At 41.6% G+C, this 27,658-nt stretch overlaps 1 protein-coding gene across 2 annotated transcripts in view; it reads right to left on the reverse strand.

The window, feature by feature from the left end:
* Nucleotides 1-27,658, reverse strand: part of ESD (esterase D) — a 90,304-nt gene that overhangs the window by 23,109 nt on the left and 39,537 nt on the right. For both annotated transcript variants that reach the window (XM_053708013.1, XM_053708014.1), the window contains one exon: nucleotides 8,978-9,102. In XM_053708013.1, the coding sequence (XP_053563988.1) occupies nucleotides 8,978-9,102 (125 nt within the window). The remainder of the gene's footprint in view (nucleotides 1-8,977; nucleotides 9,103-27,658) is intronic.

The raw sequence follows: 27,658 nt of genomic DNA on the forward strand, positions 1-27,658 counted from the left end.
TCTGTATGAGTGTGTGTGTGCATCTGTATGAGTGTGTGTGTGCATCTGTATGAGTGTGTGTGTGCGCATCTGTATGAGTGTGTGTGTGCATCTGTATGAGTGTGTGTACATCTGTATGAGAATGTGTGTACATCTGTATGAGAATGTGTGTACATCTGTATGAGAGTGTGTGTGCATCTGTATGAGTGTGTGTGCATCTGTATGAGTGTGTGTGCATCTGTATATATGAGAGTGTGTGTACATCTGTATGAGTGTGTGTACATCTGTATGAGTGTGTGTGCATCTGTATATATGAGAGTGTGTGTACATCTGTATGAGAATGTGTGTACATCTGTATGAGTGTGTGTGTGCATCTATATGTATGAGAATGTGTGTGCATCTGTATATATGAGAGTGTGTGTGCATCTGTATGAGTGTGTGTGTGCACATCTGTATGAGTGTGTGTGTGCATCTATATGTATGAGTGTGTGTGTGCATCTATATGTATGAGAGTGTGTGTACATCTGGATGACAGTGTGTGACTGTGTACATCTATATGAGTGTGTGTGCATCTGTATGAGTGTGTGTGTGTGCATCTGTATGAGTGTGTTTGTGCATCTGTATGTATGAGAGTGTGTGTGCATCTGTATGAGAGTGTGTGTGCATCTGTATGAGAGTGTGTGTGCATCTGTATGAGAGTGTGTGTGCATCTGTATGAGAGTGTGTGCATCTGTATGAGTGTGTGTGCAACTGTATGAGAGTGTGTGTATGCATCTGTATGAGTGTGTGTGTGCATCTGTATGAGTGTGTGTGCATCTGTATGAGTGTGTGTGCATCTGTATGAGTGTGTGTGCATCTGTATGAGTGTGTATGAGAGTGTGTGTGCATCTGTATGAGAGTGTGTGCGCATCTGCATGAGAGTGTGTGCGCATCTGCATGAGAGTGTGTGCGCATCTGTATGAGTGTGTCTGTGTGCATCTGTATGAGTGTGTCTGTGTGCATCTGTATGAGTGTGTCTGTGTGCATCTGTATGAGTGTGTCTGTGTGCATCTGTATGAGTGTGTTTGTGCATCTGTATGTATGAGAGTGTGTGTGCATCTGTATGAGAGTGTGTGTGCATCTGTATGAGAGTGTGTGTGCATCTGTATGAGAGTGTGTGCATCTGTATGAGTGTGTGTGCAACTGTATGAGAGTGTGTGTATGCATCTGTATGAGTGTGTGTGTGCATCTGTATGAGTGTGTGTGCATCTGTATGAGTGTGTGTGCATCTGTATGAGTGTGTGTGCATCTGTATGAGTGTGTATGAGAGTGTGTGTGCATCTGTATGAGAGTGTGTGTGCATCTGTATGAGAGTGTGTGTGCATCTGTATGAGAGTGTGTGCATCTGTATGAGAGTGTGTGCAACTGTATGAGTGTGTGTGCAACTGTATATGAGTGTGTGTGTGCATCTGTATGAGTGTGTGTGCATCTGTATGAGTGTGTGTGCATCTGTATGAGTGTGTGTGCAACTGTATGAGTGTGTGTGCAACTGTATATGAGTGTGTGTGTGCATCTGTATGAGTGTGTGTGCATCTGTATGAGTGTGTGTGCATCTGTATGAGTGTGTGTGCATCTGTATGAGTGTGTGTGCATCTGTATGAGTGTGTATGAGAGTGTGTGTGCATCTGTATGAGAGTGTGTGCGCATCTGCATGAGAGTGTGTGCGCATCTGCATGAGAGTGTGTGCGCATCTGCATGAGAGTGTCTGTGTGCATCTGTATGAGTGTGTCTGTGTGCATCTGTATGAGTGTGTCTGTGTGCATCTGTATGAGTGTGTGTGCATCTGTATGAGTGTGGGTGTGTGTGCATCTGTATGAGTGTGTGTGCATCTGTATGAGTGTGTGTGCCACTGTATGAGAGTGTGTGCGTATCTGCATGAGAGTGTGTGCGCATCTGGTTTCTCCTTTTACAAATAAGGCAAGTTGGAGTTTGACTACTGGAGAATAGCTGCAGTTAAAAGGATGTTAATTTGTTTTAAAACATTAAAGGAACACAACATTTTTCTTTTATGTTTCAGATAGAACATACAATATTAAAGACTTTTACATTTTACTTATGTTATCCAATTTGCTTTTTTCTTTTAGTATCATTTGAAAAGCATACCTAGGTAGGCTAAAGATCAGTAATGCACTACTGGGAGCAGCTGGTGAGTGGTGGTTGCACATATATGCCTCTTGTCATTGGCTCATTTAATGTGTTCAGTTAGCTCCCAGTTGTGCATTGCTGCATATCCTTCAACAAAGGATAACAAGAGAATGAAGCAAATGTACTAATAGCCTCACTAGCCTCTGACCTCACCGCACGTCACTGGACTGTAGTGTATAAAGAAAGAAATTTTTCAAACCTGATTAAAAAACCAGGGCGGTCCGTGGACCGGACACACTGTTGGAGAAAGTAATTTATCAGGTAAGCATAAATTCTGTTTTCTCCAACATTGGTGTGTCCGGTCCACGGCGTCATCCATAACTTGTGAGAACCAATACCAAAGCTTTAGGACACGGATGAAGGGAGGGAGCAAATCAGGTTACCTAAACAGAAGGCACCACGGCTTGCAAAACCTTTCTCCCAAAAATAGCCTCCGAGGAAGCAAAAGTATCAAATTTGTAGAATTTGGCAAAAGTGTGCAGAGAAGACCAAGTCGCTGCCTTACATATCTGATCAACAGAAGCCTCGTTCTTGAAGGCCCATGTGGAAGCCACAGCCCTAGTAGAGTGAGCTGTGATTCGTTCAGGAGGCTGCCGTCCGGCAGTCTCGTAAGCCAATCGGATGATGCTTTTCAGCCAGAAGGAAAGGGAGGTAGCAGTAGCCTTTTGACCTCTCCTCTTGCCAGAATAAACGACAAACAGAGAAGAAGTTTGTCTGAAATCCTTTGTTGCTTCTAAATAGAACTTTATAGCACGGACTACATCTAAATTGTGTAACAAACATTCCTTCTTTGAAACTGGTTTCGGACACAAAGAAGGAAAAACTATTTCCTGGTTAATATTCTTGTTGGAAACAACCTTTGGAAGAAAACCAGGCTTGGTACGCAAAACAACCTTATCTGAATGGAACACCAGATAAGGAGGGTCACACTGCAAAGCAGATAATTCAGAAACTCTTCTAGCAGAAGAAATAGCAACCAAAAACAGAACTTTCCAAGATAATAACTTGATATCTATGGAATGTAAGGGTTCAAACGGAATCCCTTGAAGAACTGAAAGAACTAAATTTAGACTCCAGGGAGGAGTCAAAGGTCTGTAAACAGGCTTGATCCTGACCAAAGCCTGTACAAAAGCTTGAACATCTGGCACAGCTGCCAGTCGTTTGTTTAACAAGACAGATAGAGCAGAAATCTGTCCTTTTAGAGAACTCGCTGACAATCCCTTATCCAAACCTTCTTGGAGAAAGGAGAGGATCCTGGGAATTTTAATCTTACTCCATGAGAATCCATTGGATTCACACCAACAGATATATCTTTTCCATATTCTATGGTAAATCTTTCTAGTCACGGGTTTTCTGGCTTGGACCAAAGTATCTATCACTGAATCCGAAAACCCGCGCTTGGATAAAATCAAGCGTTCAATTTCCAAGCAGTCAGCTGGAGAGAAACTAGATTTGGATGTTCGAATGGACCTTGCACTAGAAGATCCTGTCTCAAAGGTAGCTTCCATGGTGGAGCCGATGACATATTCACCAGGTCTGCATACCAAGTCCTGCGTGGCCACGCAGGAGCTATCAGAATCACCGAGGCCTTCTCCTGTTTGATCCTGGCTACCAGCCTGGGAAGGAGAGGGAACGGCGGAAACGCATAAGCTAGGTTGAAGGACCAAGGCGCCACTAATGCATCCACTAGGGTCGCCTTGGGATCCCTGGATCTGGACCCGTAGCAAGGAACCTTGAAGTTCTGACGAGACCCCATCAGATCCATGTCTGGAATGCCCCATAATTGAGTCAACTGGGCAAACACCTCCGGGTGAAGTTCCCACTCCCCCGGATGGAAAGTCTGACGACTCAGATAATCCACCTCCCAGTTGTCTACTCCTGGGATGTGGATTGCAGATAGGTGGCAGGAGTGATCCTCCGCCCATTTGATGATTTTGGACACCTCTCTCATCGCCAAGGAACTCCTTGTTCCCGCCTGATGGTTGATGTAAGCAACAGTCGTCATGTTGTCTGACTGGAATCTTATGAATCTGGCCTTCGCTAGTTGAGGCCAAGCCCGGAGAGCATTGAATATCGCTCTCAGTTCCAGAATGTTTATCGGGAGAAGAGACTCTTCCCGAGACCATAGACCCTGAGCTTTCAGGGAATCCCAGACCGTGCCCCAGCCTAATAGACTGGCGTCGGTCGTGACGATGACCCACTCTGGTCTGCGGAAGCTCATTCCCTGGGACAGGTGATCCTGGGTCAGCCACCAACGGAGTGAGTCTCTGGTCATCTGATCTACTTGAATCATTGGAGACACGTCTGTATAGTCCCCATTCCACTGATTGAGCATGCACAGTTGTAATGGTCTTAGATGAATTCGAGCAAAAGGAACTATGTCCATTGCTGCAACCATCAACCCTACTACTTCCATGCACTGAGCTATGGAAGGCTGGAGAAAAGAGTGAAGAACTTGACAAGCGTTTAGAAGCTTTGACTTTCTGACTTCTGTCAGGAAGATCTTCATTTCTAAAGAATCTATTATTGTTCCCAAAAAGGGAACTCTTGTCGACGGAGACAGGGAACTCTTTTCTACATTCACCTTCCACCCGTGAGATCTGAGAAAGGCTAGAACAATGTCTTTATGAGCCTTTGCTTTGGAAAGAGACGACGCTTGAATTAGGATGTCGTCCAGGTAAGGTGCCACTGCAATACCCCTTGGTCTTAGAACCGCTAGAAGGGACCCGAGCACCTTTGTGAAAATCCTTGGAGCAGTGGCTAGCCCGAATGGGAAAGCCACAAACTGGTAATGCTTGTCCAGAAAGGCGAACCTTAGGAACTGATAATGATCTTTGTGGATAGGAATATGTAGATACGCATCCTTTAAATCCACGGTAGTCATAAATTGACCCTCCTGGATTGTAGGTAAAATCGTTCGAATGGTTTCCATTTTGAACGATGGTACTCTGAGAAATTTGTTTAGAATTTTTAAATCCAGAATTGGTCTGAAAGTTCCCTCTTTCTTGGGAACTACAAACAGATTTGAGTAAAACCCCTGACCTTGTTCCACCGTTGTAACTGGGTGTATCATTCCCATCTTTTACAGGTCTTCTACACAATGTAAGAATGCCTGTCTCTTTATTTGGTTTGAAGATAAGCGAGACATGTGGAACCTTCCCCTTGGAGGTAGTTCCTTGAATTCTAGAAGATAACCCTGAGAGACTATTTCTAGTGCCCAGGGATCCTGAACATCTCTTGCCCAAGCCTGAGCAAAGAGAGAGAGTCTGCCCCCTACTAGATCCGGTCCCGGATCGGGGGCTACCCCTTCATGCTGTCTTGGTAGCAGCAGCAGGCTTCTTGGCCTGTTTACCCTTGTTCCAGCCTTGCATCGGTTTCCAAGCTGGTTTAGTCTGGGAAGCGTTACCCTCTTGTCTAGAGGCTGCAGAGTTGGAGGCCGGTCCGTTCCTGAAATTGCGAAAGGAACGAAAATTAGACTTATTCTTAGCCTTGAAAGGCCTATCTTGTGGGAGGGCATGGCCCTTAACCCCAGTGATGTCTGAAATAATTTCTTTCAATTCTGGCCCAAAAAGGGTCTTACCTTTGAAAGGGATATTAAGCAATTTTGTCTTGGAAGATACATCCGCCGACCAAGACTTTAGCCAGAGCGCTCTGCGCGCCACAATTGCAAACCCTGAATTTTTTGCCGCTAATCTCGCTAACTGCAAAGCGGCATCTAAAATAAAGGAATTAGCTAACTTAAGTGCATGAATTCTGTCCATGACTTCCTCATACGGAGTCTCCCTACTGAGCGACTTTTCCAGTTCCTCGAACCAGAACCACGCCGCTGTAGTGACAGGAATAATGCACGAAATAGGTTGAAGGAGGTAACCTTGCTGTACAAAAATCTTTTTAAAAAAAAACCTCCAATTTTTTATCCATGGGATCTTTGAAAGCACAATTGTCCTCAATAGGAATGGTCGTGCGTTTGGCTAGTGTAGAAACCGCCCCCTCGACCTTAGGGACTGTTTGCCATAAGTCCTTTCTGGGGTCGAACATAGGAAATAATTTCTTAAATATAGGAGGAGGGACAAAAGGTATGCCTGGCTTCTCCCACTCCTTATTCACTATGTCCGCCACCCGTTTGGGTATTGGAAAAGCATCAGGGTGCACCGGGACCTCAAGGAACTTGTCCATCTTGCACAATTTTTCTGGGATGACCAAATTGTCACAATCATCCAGAGTAGATAGCACCTCTTTAAGCAATGCGCGGAGATGCTCTAATTTAAATTTAAATGCCACAACATCAGGTTCTGCCTGCTGAGAAATTCTTCCTGTATCAGAAATTTCCCCATCTGACAAAACCTCCCTCATTGCCACTTCAGATTGGTGTGAGGGTATGACAGAAAAATTATCATCAGCGCCCTCCTGCTCTACAGTGTTTAAAACAGAGCAATCGCGCTTTCTCTGAAATGCTGGCATTTTGGATAAAATATTTGCTATGGAGTTATCCATTACTGCCGTCAATTGTTGCATAGTAACAAGCATTGGCGCGCTAGAAGTACTAGGGGTCTCCTGCGTGGGCAAAACTGGTGTAGACACAGAAGGAGATGATGTAGAACTATGTCTACTTCCTTCATCTGAGGAATCATCTTGGGCAACTTTACTATTTGTGACAGTACTGTCCTTACTTTGTTTGGACGCTATGGCACAATTATCACACATATTAGAAGGAGGAGTCACATTGGCTTCCATACATACAGAACATGATCTATCTGAAGGCACAGACATGTTAAACAGGCTTAAACTGGTTAATAAAGCACAAAAACAGTTTTAAAACAAAACCGTTACTGTCTCTTTAAATGTTAAACAGGGCACACTTTATTACTGAATATGTGAAAAACTATGAAGGAATTATCCAATCTTTACGAAATTTTCACCACAGTGTCTTAAAGCATTCAAAGTATTGCACCCCAAATTTCAGGCTGTTAACCCTTAAAATGTGGAAACCGGAGCCTTTACAATTTTTAACCCCCTTACAGTCCCAGCCCCAGCCTTTGCTGTGACTTCACCAATCCCAGGGGGGTATATGATATCAAATGAAGCCTTCTAGGAACCTTTTCAGTGAATTCCAGACCCACACACATGCAGCTGCATGTACTGTTCTCAAAAGTAACTGCGCAGTAATGGCGCGAAAATGAGGCTCTGCCTACTACAGAGAAAGGCCCTTCCTGACTGGGAAGGTGTCTAAACAAGTGCCTGGCGTAAAAAACGTTCCTCAAAGTTATAAAAGTGAGAAATTCAACTTCAAACTGCATATAATACCTAAATAAAGCAATCGATTTAGCCCATAAAAGTGTCTACCAGTTTATAGCCCATAATAAGCCCTTTATTCTGAGTCTAAGAAAATGGCTTACCGATCCCCATGAGGGAAAAATGACAGCCTTCCAGCATTACACAGTCGTTAGAATAATGGCTAGTCATACCTTAAGCAGAAAAGTCTGCAAACTGTTCCCCCCAACTGAAGTTCTCTCAGCTCAACAGTCCTGTGTGGGAACAGCCACCAATTTTAGTTACTGCTGCTAAAATCATACTCCTCTTATAAACAGAACTCTTCATCTCTTTCTGTTTTAGAGTAAATAGTACATACCAGCACTATTTTAAAATAACAAACTCTTGATAGAAGAATAAAAAACTACAATTAAACACCACATACTCTTCACCATCTCCGTGGAGATGCTACTTGTTAGAGCGGCAAAGAGAATGACTGGGGGGGGGCAGAGCCTGGGAGGGACTATATGGACAGCTTTTGCTGTGCTCTTTGCCATTTTCTGTTGGGGAAGAGAATATTCCCACAAGTTATGGATGACGCCGTGGACCGGACACACCAATGTTGGAGAAATATTGTTTATTGTCATATGGTTATCTATGCGGCTTAGTGAGGGGAATCTAGGAGCCAGACCATAACATATAGGACGTGGACTCCTTGCCCAATGTGCTTAGAGGAATATGGCTGCACCTCCCTAACGAGGCCCGGAGAAGGCCAAAATGATCATCTGGAGTTGCCGTGTTCCTTGTTCAGAGGAGAATTGCCTGGTATTTCGGGGCTGGACTGACCATGTCGGTGGCATCAGACTGATATACTACAGGAAACTTTTCCTCTGTGAAAAGCACAATTGGGCAGAAAGAAGCTACTCCCAGGTGGCAACTGGGCCATAGAACAAGCTATTGAGCTGTTGTTCGTTCCTGGCAGACTGCTTCTCTATATTACATAACATCTGAAGTGTGTAAGAAAGCGCGGATCCATCTTTCACATTTTTCTATGTTCACGGGGTGAGAAGGGACTGGGAATCCTTTCTACACCTAGTTTTATGATTCTTAGCAGGTTATGCTTACACATGTATAAAAATAGAGACATTGTTCCATTTTATTGTTACATCTAGGAATAGTGTTATAGCTAGCCAGCGCTCAAATATCCTTCTTTTTTATATATATACAGTATATATTTTTATTTATTCACAGACAAAATGTATATTCACACACATGCGTAAAAAAGTGTGCTCGTGCGAGGCCTACAAAGGATCCAGTCTTATCAAGCTAAATTTTAGGTGCAGCTGGTGGCTGCCAGCCGGGGACATTTAGGAGTGTCTTGGGACTTTAATCCAGGGTGCCAGAGCCTAATTTTAAGACGTCAGTGTAATGTGGGCAGGTATGTTGCATGCTTTTACAGTTACACTGTCCCTTAAAAGTGAAATGGTTTCACATTTGCTTAACACTTTGAACAGTCGGGCAAAACTGCCTGTATATGGTATAAAAGTATAAAGTATTAATATACCTCTTCTACAATGTAGGAATACATTCTGTAATTGGCTTTCCAAGGATCTTCCGTGGCATTAACATAAAAGCCAGCCCCTGTGCCAAAATCCCAGCTCTCTTCTTCTCCATCAATATTGCAACCACCTAAAATCAACAGCAAAAGCAAACACAACACAATTATACAGTATTAGCAATAACGTACCTAGAGCAGAGCTAAAAAGAAAAAAACTTGAATCATTACTGCAAACTAATAGACAATTACCAAAAGGCCACAGAAGCTTTCTCCTGTCTAAAGTACTTTAATATATTATGATTTTAGTTTTAAATAATCACAGGGTGTTGTCAACAACTGCTCTGAGCAGATAAATTTTACATTTGGTTGCAACATGTAAAAAAAAACAAAGTTTTTGTACATTTGTTTCATGTATATGAACATTAAAGGACTTCCAATATAATAATAAATTGTGATAACAAAGACAGATATGAAGAATGGATGTAAAACAATTAGCAATTACAAATTTACCAGTGAAAACATACATATTGCCAGGGGAAATTCAAATGTATTCATTTATATATTTGGCAACTTCCCTTTAATCTTATACCACACCTCGATAAAAAAGGTTATAAATGAGCCCGCATATATGTAGAAAACAAATTGATTTATATACACACACACACAGGTAGACCATGCTCATACAGCGGGTTAGGTACAGCTGTTACCAATGCTGTAATAATCCTATTAAAAAGATAGCTGTGTTAAAACAGTATTATTTTGAAGCAAAAAACTGAGAATTTGCATATCTACCCAGAATTCTCTTGTGCATTGGTAACATTGTATATGAGTTATTTCTGGGGAAAAGCAAGCGGGGATATTTGCCTAGATGTGCTAATTTCCTATGCAAATATTTACATTTATTTAATTTTGAGAAATGGAGGATTTTAATTTCAGTTTTTTTTATCTCCCCCCATAATTTTAATGAATTTTGGTTTAACCTTGAAAAAAGCTTTACCAATGCAGCAACCAGAAATCTATCTCCTACTGATGAGTTCCAAACAGAATGAAACAGGCTGTCTAGTGAGTGATTTCTGGTTTGCTGTAATAATCCTATTAAAAGGATAGCTGTGTCAAAACAGTATTATTTTGAAGCAAAAAAACCTGAGAATTTGCATATCTAATTTGCATAACTTACCCAGAATTCTCTTGTGCATTGGTAACATTGTATATGAGTTATTTCTGGGGAAAAGCAAGAGGGGATAGATGTGCTATGCAAATAGATGTTTCCTATGCAAATATTTACATTGATATAATATATATATATATATATATATATATATATATATATATATACACACACATTATATACATATATATATACACATACACACACACATATATATACATACACACACACACACACACATATACATATATATACAGGGAGTACAGAATTATTAGGCAAGTTGTATTTTTGAGGATTAATTTTATTATTGAACAACAACCATGTTCTCAATGAACCCAAAAAACTCATTAATATCAAAGCTGAATAGTTTTGGAAGTAGTTTTTAGTTTGTTTTTAGTTATAGCTATTTTAGGGGGATATCTGTGTGTGCAGGTGACTATTACTGTGCATAATTATTAGGCAACTTAACAAAAAACATATATATACCCATTTCAATTATTTATTTTTACCAGTGAAACCAATATAACATCTCAACATTCACAAATATACATTTCTGACATTCAAAAACAAAACAAAAACAGTGACCAATATAGCCACCTTTCTTTGCAAGGACACTCAAAAGCCTGCCATCCATGGATTTTGTCAGTGTTTTGATCTGTTCACCATCAACATTGCGTGTAGCAGCAACCACAGCCTCCCAGACACTGTTCAGAGAGGTGTACTGTTTTCCCTCCTTGTAAATCTCACATTTGATGATGGACCACAGGTTCTCAATGGGGTTCAGATCAGGTGAACAAGGAGGCCATGTCATTAGATTTTCTTCTTTTATACCCTTTCTTGCCAGCCACGCTGTGGAGTACTTGGACGCGTGTGATGGAGCATTGTCCTGCATGAAAATCATGTTTTTCTTGAAGGATGCAGACTTCTTCCTGTACCACTGCTTGAAGAAGGTGTCTTCCAGAAACTGGCAGTAGGACTGGGAGTTGAGCTTGACTCCATACTCAACCCGAAAAGGCCCCACAAGCTCATCTTTGATGATACCAGCCCAAACCAGTACTCCACCTCCACCTTGCTGGCGTCTGAGTCGGACTGGAGCTCTCTGCCCTTTACCAATCCAGCCACGGGCCCATCCATCTGGCCCATCAAGACTCACTCTCATTTCATCAGTCCATAAAACCTTAGAAAAATCAGTCTTGAGATATTTCTTGGCCCAGTCTTGACGTTTCAGCTTGTGTGTCTTGTTCAGTGGTGGTCGTCTTTCAGCCTTTCTTACCTTGGCCATGTCTCTGAGTATTGCACACCTTGTGCTTTTGGGCACTCCAGTGATGTTGCAGCTCTGAAATATGGCCAAACTGGTGGCAAGTGGCATCTTGGCAGCTGCACGCTTGACTTTTCTCAGTTCATGGGCAGGATGTGTGTGTGTGTGTAAGTATGTGTGTGTATATATATATATATATATATATACATATACATACATACACACACACACACATATATATATATATATATATATATATATATACACATATATACATACATACATACACACACACACATATATATATATACACATATATACATACATACATACATACACACACACATATATATATATATATATATATATATATATATATATATATATACACATACACACACACACACGTGTATATATATATATATATATATATATATACATACATACACACACACAAGATAAAAGATTAAATACATTTGACGGGAGTTTTTTTTACTGAACAATGCAAAATAGATTTTAAAGAAAAAAGGGGATATAAGTATACTCTCCGTCTCTACAGAGGAGACTTTATTTGACTCAGTAAGCCAGCCTATGGCAACTTTGACTAACATAATCAGATTATAGAGTTTAATATCCGGCAGAGCAAGTCCGCCATTCGCCTTTTTTTGGAAAAGTTTCGCCGTTGAGATACGAGCCTTACGCCCTGTAAGGAAAAAATGTGAACACGCCGAATAAAACTTCCGGATCTCCTGATTAGGAATAAATAGGGGGAGATTCTAAAGTAAGTAAAAGTATCTGCGGAAAAATAATTGTTTTAACTAGATTCACTCGGGCAAGGAGAAAGGAAATGAAGCCCAATTTTTTAGATCTAAAATCACTTTTTCCAATACTGGTAATAAATTTAGTTTGTACCACATCTTAGGATTTTTGTGTAATATAATACCCAAATATTTGATGTTATCCATGTTTTTAAATGGGTGATCAACATAGCTCCCCTTGGATTTTTGGATCCATGAAAAAGAGATAAAGGTTGAAAGTATATGAAGAATTCTTGGGATAGAATTTGTTGAATCTTCTAAAAAGATAAGCAAATCATCAGCATACAGCGAGATTTTAAAAGCCGCTGTACCAACTCTTATCCCTAGCAATTCTTTGCGGAGCCATATTGCCAAAGATTGGATTGAAATATTGAACAATAGGGGAGACAACAGACATCCTTGTCGTGTACCCCGTCCTAAAAAGATTTTATCTGAAAGATTACCATTTATTAGAAGTGAAGAATATGGATTTTTATAGATCTTGGCAATAAATTCCAAACAGTGACCTTTGATACCAAAACGTTCTAATGAATATAACAGATGGTCCCACGATATAGAATCAAATGCCTTCTCGGCGTCTACAGATAATAATATGTCTAGATCCTTACCTGGCTTCTCCTTATTCTCTTTCTGGGTCAAGTTTTGATTCCAACAAAAGTCTAATAAAGTTTCAACTTTTTTGGAGATTAGAAGTTACACTGCGTTCATTCATAAAACCCGTTTGATCAATATGAATTATTTTAAACAGGAAGCCCTTGATTCTATTGGCAATAATAGAAAGGAGTATTTTATAGTCTGCATTTAAAACAGATATAGGTCTATACGAGGCTGTATGTTCAGAATCTTTTTCTTTTTTAGGGATTAAGGTTATGTTCGCTGCAGAAAAAAAAAGTTAGAAATATGAGAAGCAGTTGTGTAATAATTATTAAAGAGGAGCACTAAAGGATTACTAATCTCTTCAGAGAGTATTTTGTATAATTCTATCGGAATCCCATCTGGCCCAGCTGCCTTATTTAATTTTGCGTTCTTAATCGTTAACAAAAAATTTTCCTTAGAAATTGGGGCATTCAGAGTTTCTAAATCGGAAAAAGGGAGTTGAGGCGTTGTTATTCTAGCCCACAAAAAGATCTTTATTAGTGGTATCTATCGCTTGTGTAGTATATAATTCTTGAAAATATTCAAAAAAGACCCTTCTAATATTTTTATTGTCTGTAAATCTCGTTTGATCGACATTGATAGCCGAGATATAGTTTCTACTTTTACTATTCTTAGTGATTCAATCCAAATATTTGGCAGAGCTACCATAGTGACCTCTGAAACGGTTGCAAAATTTAGTCTCTTCCTCGAGGCACTGCTGTTTGATGTATATAACTCTTTCGATTCTACTATGAGAATAATGCAACCAATTGCTCTGTGAAGGATGGAGCTTATATTGATTAAAAGAGTTTTTAACTTGGTTAGAAAGTTGTCTTTCATTCAATGAACGCTTCTTTTTATAATGACACATATAGGCCTTAATTTGACCTCTAAGGACAGCCTTAAAGGTTTCCCAAAATATTTCACTTTTATTATAATAAGAAGAGTTATTTCGAAAGTACTCCTACCATTGCAGTTGTAGCCAATTAATAAATTTACTATTATTACTGAAATAGCGAGGGGGAAATAAAACTAGTATTCTGAGAATTCTCCCTTTGACATGGATATATGGCAAGTGAGATTATTGCGTGGTCTGAGATAATGATGTCGTGAATCTTAGGACTTAAGTTTAACTGGAGAAGCTGTTCCGATATCAGAATGTAATCAATTCTTTAAAACATACAATGTGATTTAGACTTACATGAAAACGAACAAATATCGGAAAATTTGATCCACCAAATATCGTTAAGTTTAAGTGAAAAACAGAATTTTTTAAAGTATTTACTTGCTTTGTTGTCTTGTCCTTTGCTAGGAGACTATCCTTTTTGGGGCAAAGTGTCATATTAAAATCACCACCCAGTACCAATCGAAAGCAAATAATGGGTATAGTTTATTTTTAATTATATCCCAAAACCCAGTTGAAAATGGATTTGGGCCGTAAACATTACATAAAGTGTACTCATAACCTCTAATAGAGATGTGCATTATAATGAACCTATTATTTATGTCACATTCAGTGCTAATAACTTGAAATTCTAAATTTTTGTTAAATAGGATTGCTACTCCACACTTACGACTCACACAGGGGGTCACAATTACTCGTCCTACCCAACGTGACCTTAATTTAGGGAGTTCTGCATCTTTATGATGGGTTTCTTGCAAAAATAAAATGTCAGGGGAATATTTACCTAAATGAGATATCATTTGTTTACGTTTAATGGTGGATGTTATTCCACGATAACATTTTAAGTGGTGCTGTCATAATACCTTATATTAAGTAATTGGTCCTGGTACGAAGACCAGACCAGGGCAGGTATAAGAGGAATAAGATGAAGCGGAGAGGAAATATAAAAAAAACAAAAACAAAACACACAAAAACAACAACAACCTAAATTAAAATAACCTGGGTAGACCATCCGTCTAACCAGTAACACCGGGTAATCAAGTATGACCAAAAAACAGTCCATATTGGGACCAGGGCAGAAAGTATCAAAGTGAAAAATAGCAGGGTTCAAAACCAACATTGTAAACTGCAGTTTTAGAGTTAAATAGTAAGATTGCTACATTTATAATTTATATTTAGTAAGAAATTCTCTAGCTTCTTTGCTATCGTTAAGTGTGCTTGTTTTGACATTCTCCACTATTATTTTTGCTGGCTATATCATCCTCACTTTGTAGCTTTTGTCTATCAACTGAGGGAAAAAAAGGGACATCTACTTCCTTTTAATCTGCGTTTCATTGGAAAAATCTTGAAAAAGACTAATTTTACGGTTATCTATCATTAATGGTGGGTTTTTACGATAGTATTTGAAGCATTTTAGTTTATCTTGAAAGTTTAGGACTTTGAATATAAGCATCCTATCTTGGTTAGGTCTATTTAATCCCACTCTATGTGCTCTTTCTATGGGAATGGGTAGTTTTTCTTTCGGGAAACCTAGTATTTGTGGGAGGAGCTGGGAGGTAAAGTAGATTAAATCATCATAGGCCGGAGTCTCAGGGAGGCCCACTAACCGGATATTATTGCGCCTAGCGTGATCCTCAATATCCTCGATTTTAGCTGTTAAAATAAGTACAGTAATTTATTGTCATGTTTATTTACTATATCTTCTTAACTATTAAGCTGATCTTCTATGTTGAAGATACTGCCCTCCGCTTCTGTTAGCCTAGATGCAAACTGTTTTAAATCACAGGCTATAGCTGCTATTTCATTTGTTATACCACCCAGTTCCTTTTTGATGGAGTCAGCTGCATCATTAATAATGTGTGCTCCGGTGGGGTAGTATGCATTTCAATGATATTCTCTATACTGTTATCCATCATTTTGGATTTCTTATCCTTTGCTTTTGGCGGCATTATTGGTGATCGAGTGCTTGTGTGAGTGACAAATTTTTCCATATAAGAAAGGATGTTTGTGTGTGTATATATAAATATTCCAAAATCTAAATGAAAAATGTGAATATAAAAAGTGTGAATATAATGTGGACTAAAGTCAATATAAAAAAAAAAAAAAGAGAGGAGCCTTAATAACTTGAAGTGAATGTATCTCCTTGATAAGTGCAGTTGTGGAAACTAGTGTAAATAGCCGTTCATTAAGAGTGTTATACCAAAATGCAGAATCTACAGAAATGTAACAATCAATAGTTTATCACTGATACTTGGTATGAATGACCGTTGGTCACAGGAGCAAAAAAACAAAACAAACAGAATTTATGCTTACCTGAGAAATTACTTTCTCTTGCGGTGTATCCAGTCCACGGCTTCATCCTTTACTTGTAGGATATTCTCATTCCCTACAGGAAGTGGCAAAGAGAGCACACAGCAGAGCTGTCCATATAGCTCCCCCTCTAGCTCCACACCCCAGTCATTCGACCAAAGGTTAGGAAGAAAAAGGAGAAACCATAGGGTGCAGTGGTGACTGTAGTTTAAACAAAATTTCTTTTTACCTGACTTAAATGCCAGGGCGGGCCGTGGACTGGATACACCGCAAGAGAAAGTAATTTATCAGGTAAGCATAAATTATGTTTTCTCTTGCAAGGTGTATCGAGTCCACGGCTTCATCCTTTACTTGTGGGATACCAATACCAAAGCTTTAGGACACGGATGAAGGGAGGGAACAAGACAGGTACCTTAAACAGAAGGCACCACTGCTTGCAAAACCTTTCTCCCAAAAATAGCCTCCGAAGATGCAAAAGTATCGAATTTGTAAAATTTGGCAAAAGTATGCAGTGAAGACCAAATCGCTGCCTTACAAATCTGTTCAACAGAAGCCTCATTTTTGAAAGCCCATGTCGAAGCCACTGCTCTGGTAGAATGAGCAGCAATTCTTTCAGGAGGCTGCTGGCCAGCAGTCTTCATAGGCCAAACGGATGATGCTTTTCAGCCAAAAAGAAAGAGGTAGCAGTCGCTTTCTGACCTCTCTTCTTACCAGAATAGATAACAAACAAGGAAGATGTTTGTCTGAAATCCTTAGTTGCTTGTAAATAGAACTTTAAAGCACGAACTACATCAAGATTGTGTAACAGACGTTCCCTCTTCGAAGAAGGATTAGGACACAGAAGGAACAACTATTTCCTGGTTAATATTCTTGTTAGAAACAAATTTAGGAAGAAAACCAGGCTTGGTACACAAAACTACCTTATCTGCGTGGAACACCAGGTAAGGTGAATCACACTAGTGAAAAAGGGGGTGTGTACAAGCGCTAAGGTAATCCCCAAGCTGTATCCAAACAGAGATCCTAACCAACCTCCAAAAAATATGCACAAGTAGTAAGAAGTGAATACAGCGCCAATAAGAGGCCAAGGGATAAATATACTCACAGAGAGATAAAAGAAGATTATTTAATGAACCATGTTAAAAAGCATCAGTAATAAAAGACTATATATAAAAAATGTAAAAAGCACATATAAATAAAATTACAAATACAGGAATATCTTACAGAAGCGGCTCAAAGGGCCAAAGCTGATAATTACAATAAAAACAGAGGTAATAACAGGTGATCAGTGTGAGTGGTACACCAGAATAAGAGTGTATACTGATAAAACAGAATTAGCCTAAGTACAACTGTAGCAAGTGCATCAAGCAAAAAACTAATAAACAATAATACAAACAATAGTGTTCAAAATTAGTGTTACAAAAATAGTGTCCCAAAAAATAGAAAAATGCACTGCAGTGCAAAAAAAGGGGGGTAGCAAAATAATTGTATAGATACAATCAAATAGTGAGTGAGTGCAAATGGATATAAAAATGCTAGCTACTTAATCCAGTGAGGTTAAGATATAATTAAATAAAATACACAATATTCAATAACATAAAAAATAAAATACACAATATGCAATAACATAAAAAATAAAATATAAAATATAATCCAAAAAAGTGTTCAAAATGTTGATCAACAAATGTTAGTGAAGAACAAAAATAAGTCAATCAAAACTAAAAAAATGGAAAAGATGGGTGATGAAAAGCAAGGTGAAAGTGAGGAAATTGATTCCTTCCAATGTTAGTTACTTTAACAGATCCAAATTCCTGAGTGTGGTTGCTGAAGTAGCTGATTGGATCCTAGCACCTGTCAGCTGCTCCTATGGTATCCTAAAAAGTGTCCCTGTAAAAAAAGAAATTCACAACATAGTGTATCCAATATGAGAATGAAGTAAAGATTAAAGTAATGCTTACCAATATGTCAACGCGTTTCTGCCCTCAAAAAAGGGCCTTTCTCAAGACTAGCTTGAAGGTGAATCACACTGTAAGGAAGATAATTCTGAAACTCTTCGAGCAGAAGAGATAGCTACTAAAAACAAAACTTTCCAAAATAACAACTTAATATCTATGGAATGTAAAGGTTCAAACAGAACCCCTTGAAGAACTGAAAGAACTAGATTTAGACTCCATGGCGGAGCCACAGGTTTATAGACAGGCTTCATTCTGACTAAAGCCTGAGCAAACGCTTGAACGTCTGGTACCTCTGCCAGACGCTTGTGTAAAAGGATAGACAGAGCGGATATTTGTCCTTTTAAGGAACTAGCTGACAAACCTTTCTGCAATCCTTCTTGGAGAAAGGACAATATCCTGGGAATCCTAATCTTACTCCATGAGTAACCCTTGGATTCACACCAACAAAGATATTTCCGCCATATCTTATGGTAGATTTTCCTGGTGACAGGCTTTCTAGCCTGAATCAGAGTATCTATAACTGACTCAGAGAACCCCCGCTTTGATAGAATTAAGCGTTCAATCTCCAAGCAGTCAGACGTAGAGAAACTAGATTTGGATGCTTGAACAGACCCTGTATTAGAAGATCCTGCCTCATTGGCAGTGTCCATGGTGGGACAGATGACATGTCCACTAGGTCTGCATACCAAGTCCTGCGTGGCCACGCAGGCGCTATCAGAATCACCAAAGCCTTCTCCTGCTTGATTCTGGCGACCAGACGCAGGAGGAGAGGAAACGGTGGAAAAAAATAAGCCAGCTTGAAGGACCAAGGCGCTGCTAGAGCATCTATCAATACCGCCTTGGAGTCCCGGAACCTGGACCCGTAGAAAGGCAGTTTGGCGTTCTGACGGGACACCATCACATCCAATTCTGGAGTGCCCCATAGCTGAGTCAGCTGGGCAAATACCGCCGGGTGGAGTTCCCACTTCCCCGTGTGAAAAGTCTGACGACTTAGAAAATCCGCCTCCCAGTTGTCTACTCCTGAGATGTAAATTGCTGAGAGATGGCAGGAGTGATCCTCCGCCCACCTGATTATTTTGGTTACTTCCGTCATCGCTAGGGAACTCTTTGTTCCCCCCTGATGATTGACGTAGGCTACAGTCGTGATGCTGTCCGACTGAAATCTGATGAATTTGGCCGCAGCTAGTTGAGGCCATGCCTGAAGAGCGTTGAATATCGCCCTCAGTTCCAGAATGTTTATCAGGAGAAGCGTTTCTTCCCGAGACCATAAGCCCTGAGCTTTCAGGGAGTCCCAGACCGCACCCCAGCCTAACAGACTGACGTCGGTCGTTACAATGACAAACTCTGGCCTGCGGAAACATATTCCCTGAGACAGGTGGTCCTGAGACAACCACCAGAGAAGAGAATCTCTGGTCTCCTGGTCCAACTGAATTTGAGGAGACAAATCTGCATAATCCACATTCCACTTTTTGAGCATGCATAGTTGCAGTGGTCTGAGGTGTATCCGAGCAAAAGGGACTATGTCCATTGCCGCTACCATTAATCCGATTGCCTCCATGCACTGAGCTACAGATGGCCGAGGAATGGAATGAAGAACTTGGCAAGTAGTTAAAAGTTTCAACTTTCTGACCTCCGTCAGAAATATATTCATTTCTACTGAATCTATTAGTGTTCCTAGGAAGGGAACCCTTGTGAGTGGGGACAGAGAACTCTTTTTGACGTTCACCTTCCACCCGTGAGACCTCAGAAAGTGTGAGCCTTGGCTCTGAGAAAGGACGGCGCCTGAATTAAGATGTCGTCCAAATAAGGCGCCACTGCTATGCCCCGCGGTCTTAGAACCGCCAGAAGGGACCCTAGCACCTTTGTGAAAATCCTGGGAGCAGTGGCTAAATCGAATGGAAGAGCCACGAACTGGTAATGCTTGTCTAGGAAAGCGAACCTGAGGAACTGATGATGATGATTTTTGTGTATAGGGATATGCAGGTACGCATCCTTTAGATCCACGGTAGTCATATATTGACCTTCCTGGATCATAGGTAAGATTGTCCGAATGGTCTCCATCTTGAATGAGGAATCTGTTTAGAATTTTTAGATCCAGGATTGGTCTGAAAGGTCCTTCTTTTTTGGGAACCACAAACAGGTTTGAGTAAAAACCCAGACCTTGTTCTGCAATTGGAACTGGGTATATCATTCCCATCGTATGTAGATCTTCTACACAGCGTAAGAACGCCTCTTTCTTTGTCTGGTCTATAGACAGATGAGAAATGTGGAACCTTCCCCTTGGAGGCGAGTCCTTGAATTCGAGAAGATATCCCTGGGTAACAATCTCTAATGCCCAGCGATCGTGAACATCTCTTACCCAGGCCTGAGCGAAGAGAGAGAGTCTGCCCCCTACTAGATCCGGTCCCGGATTGGGGGCTACCTCTTCATGCTGTCTTGGTAGCAGCTGCAGGCTTTTTGGCCTGTTTACCCTTGTTCCAGCCCTGGTAAGGCTTCCAGGTTGCCTTGGGCTGTGAAGCGTTACCCTCTTACTTTGCAACTGTAGAGGCTGAAGCCGGACCGCTCCTGAAGTTACGAAAGGAACGAAAATTAGCTTTGTTTCTAGCCTTAAAGGGCTTGTCCTGAGGGAGAGCATGGCCCTTTCCCCCGGTGATTTCTGAAATAATCTCTTTCAATTCTGGCCCGAAAAGGGTCTTTCCCTTGAAAGGGATATTTAATAATTTGGATTTTGAAGACACATCGGCCGACCATGACTTGAGCCAAAGCGCTCTGCGCGCCATAATGGCGAAACCTGAATTTGTTGCCGCTAATTGCAAGGCGGCGTCTGTGATAAAAGGATTAGCCAGCTTTAGAGCGTTAATTCTATCCATAATTTTGTCATATGAGGTCTCCGTCTGGAGAGACTCCTCCAGCTCCTCAAACCAGAAAACCGCTGCAGTAGTTACAGGAATAATGCAGGCAATAGGTTGGAGAAGGAACCCTTGTTGAACAAAAATTTTCTTAAGTAAACCTTCTAATTTTTTATCCATAGGATCTTTAAAAGCACAACTGTCTTCAATTGGTATGGTTGTGCGCTTAGCAAGTGAAGAAACAGCCCCCTCTACCTTAGGGACCGTCTGCCACCAGTCCCGCCTGGGGTCAGTTATGGGGAACATTTTCTTAAAAATAGGGTGGGGGGAACAAAAGGGACACCTGGTCTATCCCACTCCCTAGTAACAATATCCGCAACCCTTTTAGGGATCGGAAACGCATCAGTGTATACAGGGACCTCTAGGTACTTGTCCATTTTACACAATTTCTCTGGGACCACCATAGGATCACAATCATCCAGAGTGGCTAATACCTCCCTGAGCAATACGCGGAGGTGTTCCAGTTTAAATTTAAACGCTAATGAATCTGACTCTGGCTGATGAGAAACCTTTCCTGAGTCGGAAATTTCTCCCTCAGACATCAAATCCCTCACCCCCACCTTGGAGTGTTGTGAGGGTACATCAGATAAGGCTACCAAAGCTTCAGACTGCTCATAATCTGTTCTTAAAACAGAGCTACCGCGCTTTGCAGGAAAAACCGTCAGTTTGGATAGAAAGGCCGCAAGGGAATTATCCATGACTGTCGCTAGTTGTTGCAATGTAATAGGGGCAGACGCACTAGAGGTACTAGGCATCGCTTGAGCGGGCGTAACTGGTTGTGACACATGGGGAGAGGTAGGCGGACTATCCTCATTACCTTCAGTCTGAGAATCATCTAGGGCCACACTTTTAAGTGCAACAATATGATCTTTAAAGTGTATAGACATATTGTGGGGGCGGAGCCACGCTGTGCAGGAACATGGCCACACATTAGGAAAGCTCCGTAGCAGCCAACACACTCTCTATGTTTAATAAGGTGTAGGGGCAGTTTTAACAAGATTCCTATCACTGTCAAGTTCTCTATATCCCCGGTATTGACTACAATCCTACCCCTGTCTCGGGACCACAAGAGTGCACGGAAGTTTGGGACTCCTGACAGCCGCGGCGAGCGCGCCATCTTAGCTGCGCTACCACATCTCAGCTCTGACTCTGCCTTACCGATCCGGGAATTCTACTGCCAGACGTGGGCTGGCCGCGGCTGTGGAGCGGGTGAGTGAGAGTCCCCGCGTGAGGGAAGGGTCACGGCGAGAGGCTTGAGCATAGTTCCAGCTGATCGGAGTCTCTGGGGCCACGTGGTCAGCTCCGTTTGTTAGCCGCACCAGATCTGTAGCAACCACAAGCACTGAATAACATAGCTGAGGGGGGCAGTAGCACTGGGATAGCTCCAAAGGGAGAAGGAAGTGAGACCAAGAAGCTAAAACAAGCGGCTCTGTACCATAAAGGCGCCAAAAATAAATAAATATTCCCGGAGCTGGTGACCACCGGCTGCTCCTCCCCTGCCTGCATACCAGCTTGATACTGAACTTTGCCTAGGGCCTGTCCTGCTGCTCTGAGACCCATACTTTACACTATACCTAGACCTTCTATCCTCCCAGCTAACAGTAATAATGACACCAAAGAAGGGTCAGAAATCAGATAAAGCAACTAAGACCCAAACACAGACCCCTTCTGTATCCTCCTTTTTTCACGCCCCTGACTCCTTGACTGAGACTGTAAACATGCAGAGGGAGACATCAGGGGTTTTGAACACCCAAGGGCCAGCTGCAACTCCACAAGACCCCTTGCAAGCAATACAGATGAAGCTATCCACCTTGCCTTCAAAGTCTGATCTGGAGTCACTTAAAACTTTTATAAAAGAGGAGATAGGAGACCTCAAAAAAGACTTAAATGAAATGGGCACTAGGATAGAGTATTTGGAGGAGGGGCAGGAGACCCTCAATAATCTTGTGAGTTCAAACACTCAGCAGATCAATATACAAGACTCGATTGTTCAGTCCTTACAGGATAAAATTGAGGACCTGGACAATCGCGGACGCAGAAACAACCTGCGTATACGCGGAATTCCGGAAACTATTTTGCAAGACCAGCTAAAAGCCTACCTCAGAGGTCTATTCCTCCATCTATTGCCAAATTCAACGCCGATATCCAGTGAAGATATTGATAGGGCCCATAGGGCACTGCGCCCAATACCTAGACCACCCCAGCCGCCTAGAGATGTGATCATAAGGTTTTTAAGATACACGGCGAAAGAAGAAATCTGGCAAGCAGCGAGAAATCATCAGTCTATCTCTTTCCAGGGCTACGCTTTGCAGGTATACCAGGATTTAAGTCCCCTCACGGTCCAGAGGCGTAAGGAAATCAAATATATCACTACGAAATTGCAGGAGCATCACATTAAATACAGATGGGGGTTTCCCTTCAGCCTAATTATCTCTCACAATGGAACCCAACTGATCTACAAAGACTTCAATGACCTTGACCAGATAGCTCAGTCTCTTAACATCAGTTTCACCCCACCTCCAGATGCAGTCATTATTCCCCCCCACCAGCCGGTGGTCCCGGGCCCCTCAGCCCCAAGAGAACAGCGTCCACATTGGATCCGAGTACAATCTAAGAGGAGGAAGACTAACCCTGCACACCCGGAGGAAGTTGGATCTTCCCGCTGAGGGAGACTTTCTCTTTGTTTCCTGTTTTTGCCTGCCCCACTGTTCTGTGGTTCGCCGGGCCCATGCTAACTTTACCCACACTATTTGGGTTGTTTGGGAGACCCAATTGCTAAAAGGTCTCTGCCCTCACAGAAGTTTCCGTTCTGCCTGACTGAGATAGAGGTGGGAAAGAAGCAGTAGCAGATACCTACCCGATGGAACTGGTAAAGTATATATCATTTGCATCAAAGACTACCTAAGGGGATCTCTAGTCTAAACACCATATAGGCCGCAAATGTTGCTACCAATATTGCTGTTGTAAGATTATGTTCTTAAGATTTCCACCACTGCACTGTTTACTTTGCGGTGCCCTATAAGTGGGATGTACCTCATTGGAACTTTATGTATTGAACATTATAGGCACGAAAAAGGTATTGCAACAACAATATCACTGAATAAGAACAATTGCTAATGTAGTAAAGATGGGTAGCCCCCGCCCCTGGTAGAGGTTTACAAAGCTCCATCATACCCCCATCCTCTCTAACTTGGTTAATTTGCTGTAGAGGCTCCCGAACACTAAATACCTGCCTAAAGTTCCCGGTCCGCTTAGAGTGTGAACAACTTGATAAATAAATAATTATACTGCAATCCCCTCCACACAACACTTATAGCAGCTCATTTCTAACACGAGAGTTTGTAATGCTGCACTTCTCCCCCCCAGGTTAACGGTGTGCCCCATGGAGAGTTACACACCGGTTACAAATGTTATTGTTAAATTTACTTTTTGTAGTTCCGTTGTTATTATGATGTTTATTCCTTGCCTTGTTGAAAGTTTGTATAACAAATACTGCATGGTCAATGTTATGTCACTAAAAATCGACCTCACGCAAATGATGGTGGTTCATAATAGTTTTCACATGACCTCCCCTTTAGATAATGGCTAACAATCCGACACTTATTAAAATCATATCCCACAATGTCAAGGGTTTTAATGCCCCCCAAAAAAGAGTAATGGCGCTGAGAGATTATAGGAAAAGCAAGGGTGATATCCTGTTTCTTCAGGAAACCCACTTTAAAAGGGGCTCTGAACCCAAGATTTCCCTGGGAAGATTTGGGCAGGTATTCCTTGCCTCCCATTCCACTAAACACAATGGTGTGGGTGTGCTAATCAAAAAAAGTCTGCCTTTCCGCGACATCTCAATACACAGAGACAAAGAGGGTAGATACATTATTATAGTTGGGACTCTCTTTCACAAACCAATAACCTTAATCAATGTATATGCCCCAAACAACGACCCTTCCCCCTTTTTTCATCAATTATGCAATAAGATTCTGGAGGTCTCCCGGGGTAGCCTGGTGCTTGGGGGGGACTTTAATTTGGCTCTAGACCCGTCCCTAGACTGCTCCTCAGGCACATCGTCAGTGCCCAACAAAACGCTTAGACAGGTGAAATCTGCCCTATCCCAACTAGCAGTTCATGACCCATGGAGGCTACAGCACTTAAACACAAAGGACTTCACATTCTACTCTAACCCCCATCAGGTTTACACCAGAATTGACTACTTACTCACTGATGTCACCAGCTTATCGCTTATCATCCACACCGAAATATCCCCCATAACTTGGTCAGACCATGCCAAAATTAGTTGCCAACTTCGCTGGCCTACCTCCCATTCTATCAACTCTAACTGGAAATTTGATGATTCCCTGCTAAGGGACCCCTTGATACACCTGCAATTACAAAAAACTCTAATAGATTATTTCCAGATAAATGACACCCCAGATACTGATATTCAACACATCTGGAACGCACATAAATGTGTTATCAGGGGGGAGCTTATTGCATTACGGGCAGCCAAACTTAAACAAAAAAATTTATACTTAAACTCATTGCTTGAGGACCTTTCCAAACTACAAGATATCCACAAAAAACACCCCAAAAGCCCCTCTCTGATAGAGAGTATAACACACAAACGAAACCAGCTTCGCCTCCTATTGGGAGCGGAGGCCAAAAATAAAGCCTTATTTCTTAAAAAGATATTTTACGAGGGGGCAAATAAGCAAGGGAAAATGCTTGCACGCCAGCTTAAAAGGAAAAGGAACAAGCAATTTATTATGGGTGTCCGTGATCCCGCGGGTGTACTACAGTCCTCCACCAGAGACATTGCACTTGCCTTTAAGGCATATTATGAAAATTTATACAACTTACATAAAACAGCTGGAGTACCCAACCCTGCAGATATAGCTAAATACCTATCCCAGACACCTCTGCCTAGTCTAACAACTGACCAAAGTAAAGAATTGGATGCTCCATACACAATAGAAGAACTCCTGGAGGCAATAGGCTTGTTGCCCTCGGGTAAAGCCCCAGGCCCAGATGGGTTCGGAAATGCCTACTACTCCCAATTTAAAGAAATATTAACCCCCTACTTGTTAAGATATTTCCAGAGCATAGACGACAATAGAACCTTTCCTCCGCTGGCACTCCAGACACATATCTCGCTAATTCTAAAGCCCAACAAACCCCCAGATCGGGTCTCAAACTACCGCCCGATCTCCCTCATTAATACAGATATAAAAATTTTCGCAAAAATCATGACAATCCGCATTAACAAACTCCTCCCTAGCTTAATCCATAAAGACCAAGTTGGTTTTGTCCCAGGCCGAGAGGCAAGAGACAACACCGTTCGAAATGCCCACTTAATCTGGCACATTAATAACAACCATATCCCGGCAGTATTTATCTCAACAGATGCCGAGAAGGCATTCGACCGCGTTAACTGGTCTTTTATGAAAGCAACTTTGGAGGCCTTTGGTTTTGGCTCCACTACCCTACATAGAATCTTCTCGCTATATGCATTCCCCAGTGCCCACATCATTGTTAATAGTACCTTATCCCCGCCGATCGAGATCAACAATGGGACTCGACAGGGGTGTCCCCTATCACCCCTACTATTCGTGTGCTTTGTAGAGACTCTAGCATCCCGGATTAGGAGTAATCCGAAGATAGCAGGGATCCTCTCTGGACAGGAGACTTACAAGCTCTCTTTGTTCGCCGATGATATCCTCCTCACATTGGTGAACCCGGTTGAGTCCTTACCTCCACTTCTAGATGAACTTGCCACCTTTAATAGCCTCTCAAACTTTTTAGTTAATCAAGACAAATCAGAAATTTTAGGCTTCAACCTCCAGGAGCACACGGTTAGCTTACTTAAAAAGGAATGCCCATTTAGATGGTGCCAAGGGACAATGAAATATTTAGGCATATACCTACCCAACTCTTTTGACAAACTGTACCACTCAAATTACCTCCCAATTAAAACTACAATAACAAATGATCTATCCTCCTGGGGAAGTAAGAAACTCTCATGGTTAGGGCGTATAAACACAATTAAAATGAATATATTTCCCAGAATTTTGTATATTATGGAAGCTTTGCCAATTCCCCTACCTCCCAAGTATATTACCCAGATACAGCGCATATTTAGCGCTTTTGTCTGGAAAAGGAAACCACCCAGAATCAATAAAGTCACCATGTCCCTACCTAGAAACCTGGGAGGCCTGGGTCTACCCGATCTGGAGATTTACAGAACTTCTATTTTCTTACAAAGGATTCTAGATTGGAGGGGGGGAGGGGAACATAAGAGATGGGTAGGCTTGGAGGGGTCCATGGGACCACCTGCCCCATTGCCCAGCCTGTGCTGGAGACCTGACCTACCCGACATAATTAAATCGCTTGTTAACCCTATTACAAGAGAGACTGTACTACAGTGGCAGAGGGCGACTGCCCGATACCCATGCTTGACTTCTAGTCCGGGACCTCTGACCTCGTTAATCCATAACCCTGACTTTTCGGTGTCCGCTTTTAGGCCACACCTACCAACGACCTCATCTAATACTGACATCCTAATGTATCATGTAGCCACTGATGACTCCATACACACACAAGCCCATCTACTCGAGAAGGGTTTTGACTGGGCTGGGAACTGGTTTTCCTATAGGAGACTGCACCACTTTATCACAACCCACAAACAAAGTTATAACCTCACCCGCCCCCCAACGAACATAGAAAAACTATATCTATCTG

Source organism: Bombina bombina, chromosome 3 (assembly GCF_027579735.1).
Source record: "Bombina bombina isolate aBomBom1 chromosome 3, aBomBom1.pri, whole genome shotgun sequence".
Classification (NCBI taxonomy): Eukaryota; Metazoa; Chordata; class Amphibia; order Anura; family Bombinatoridae; genus Bombina; species Bombina bombina.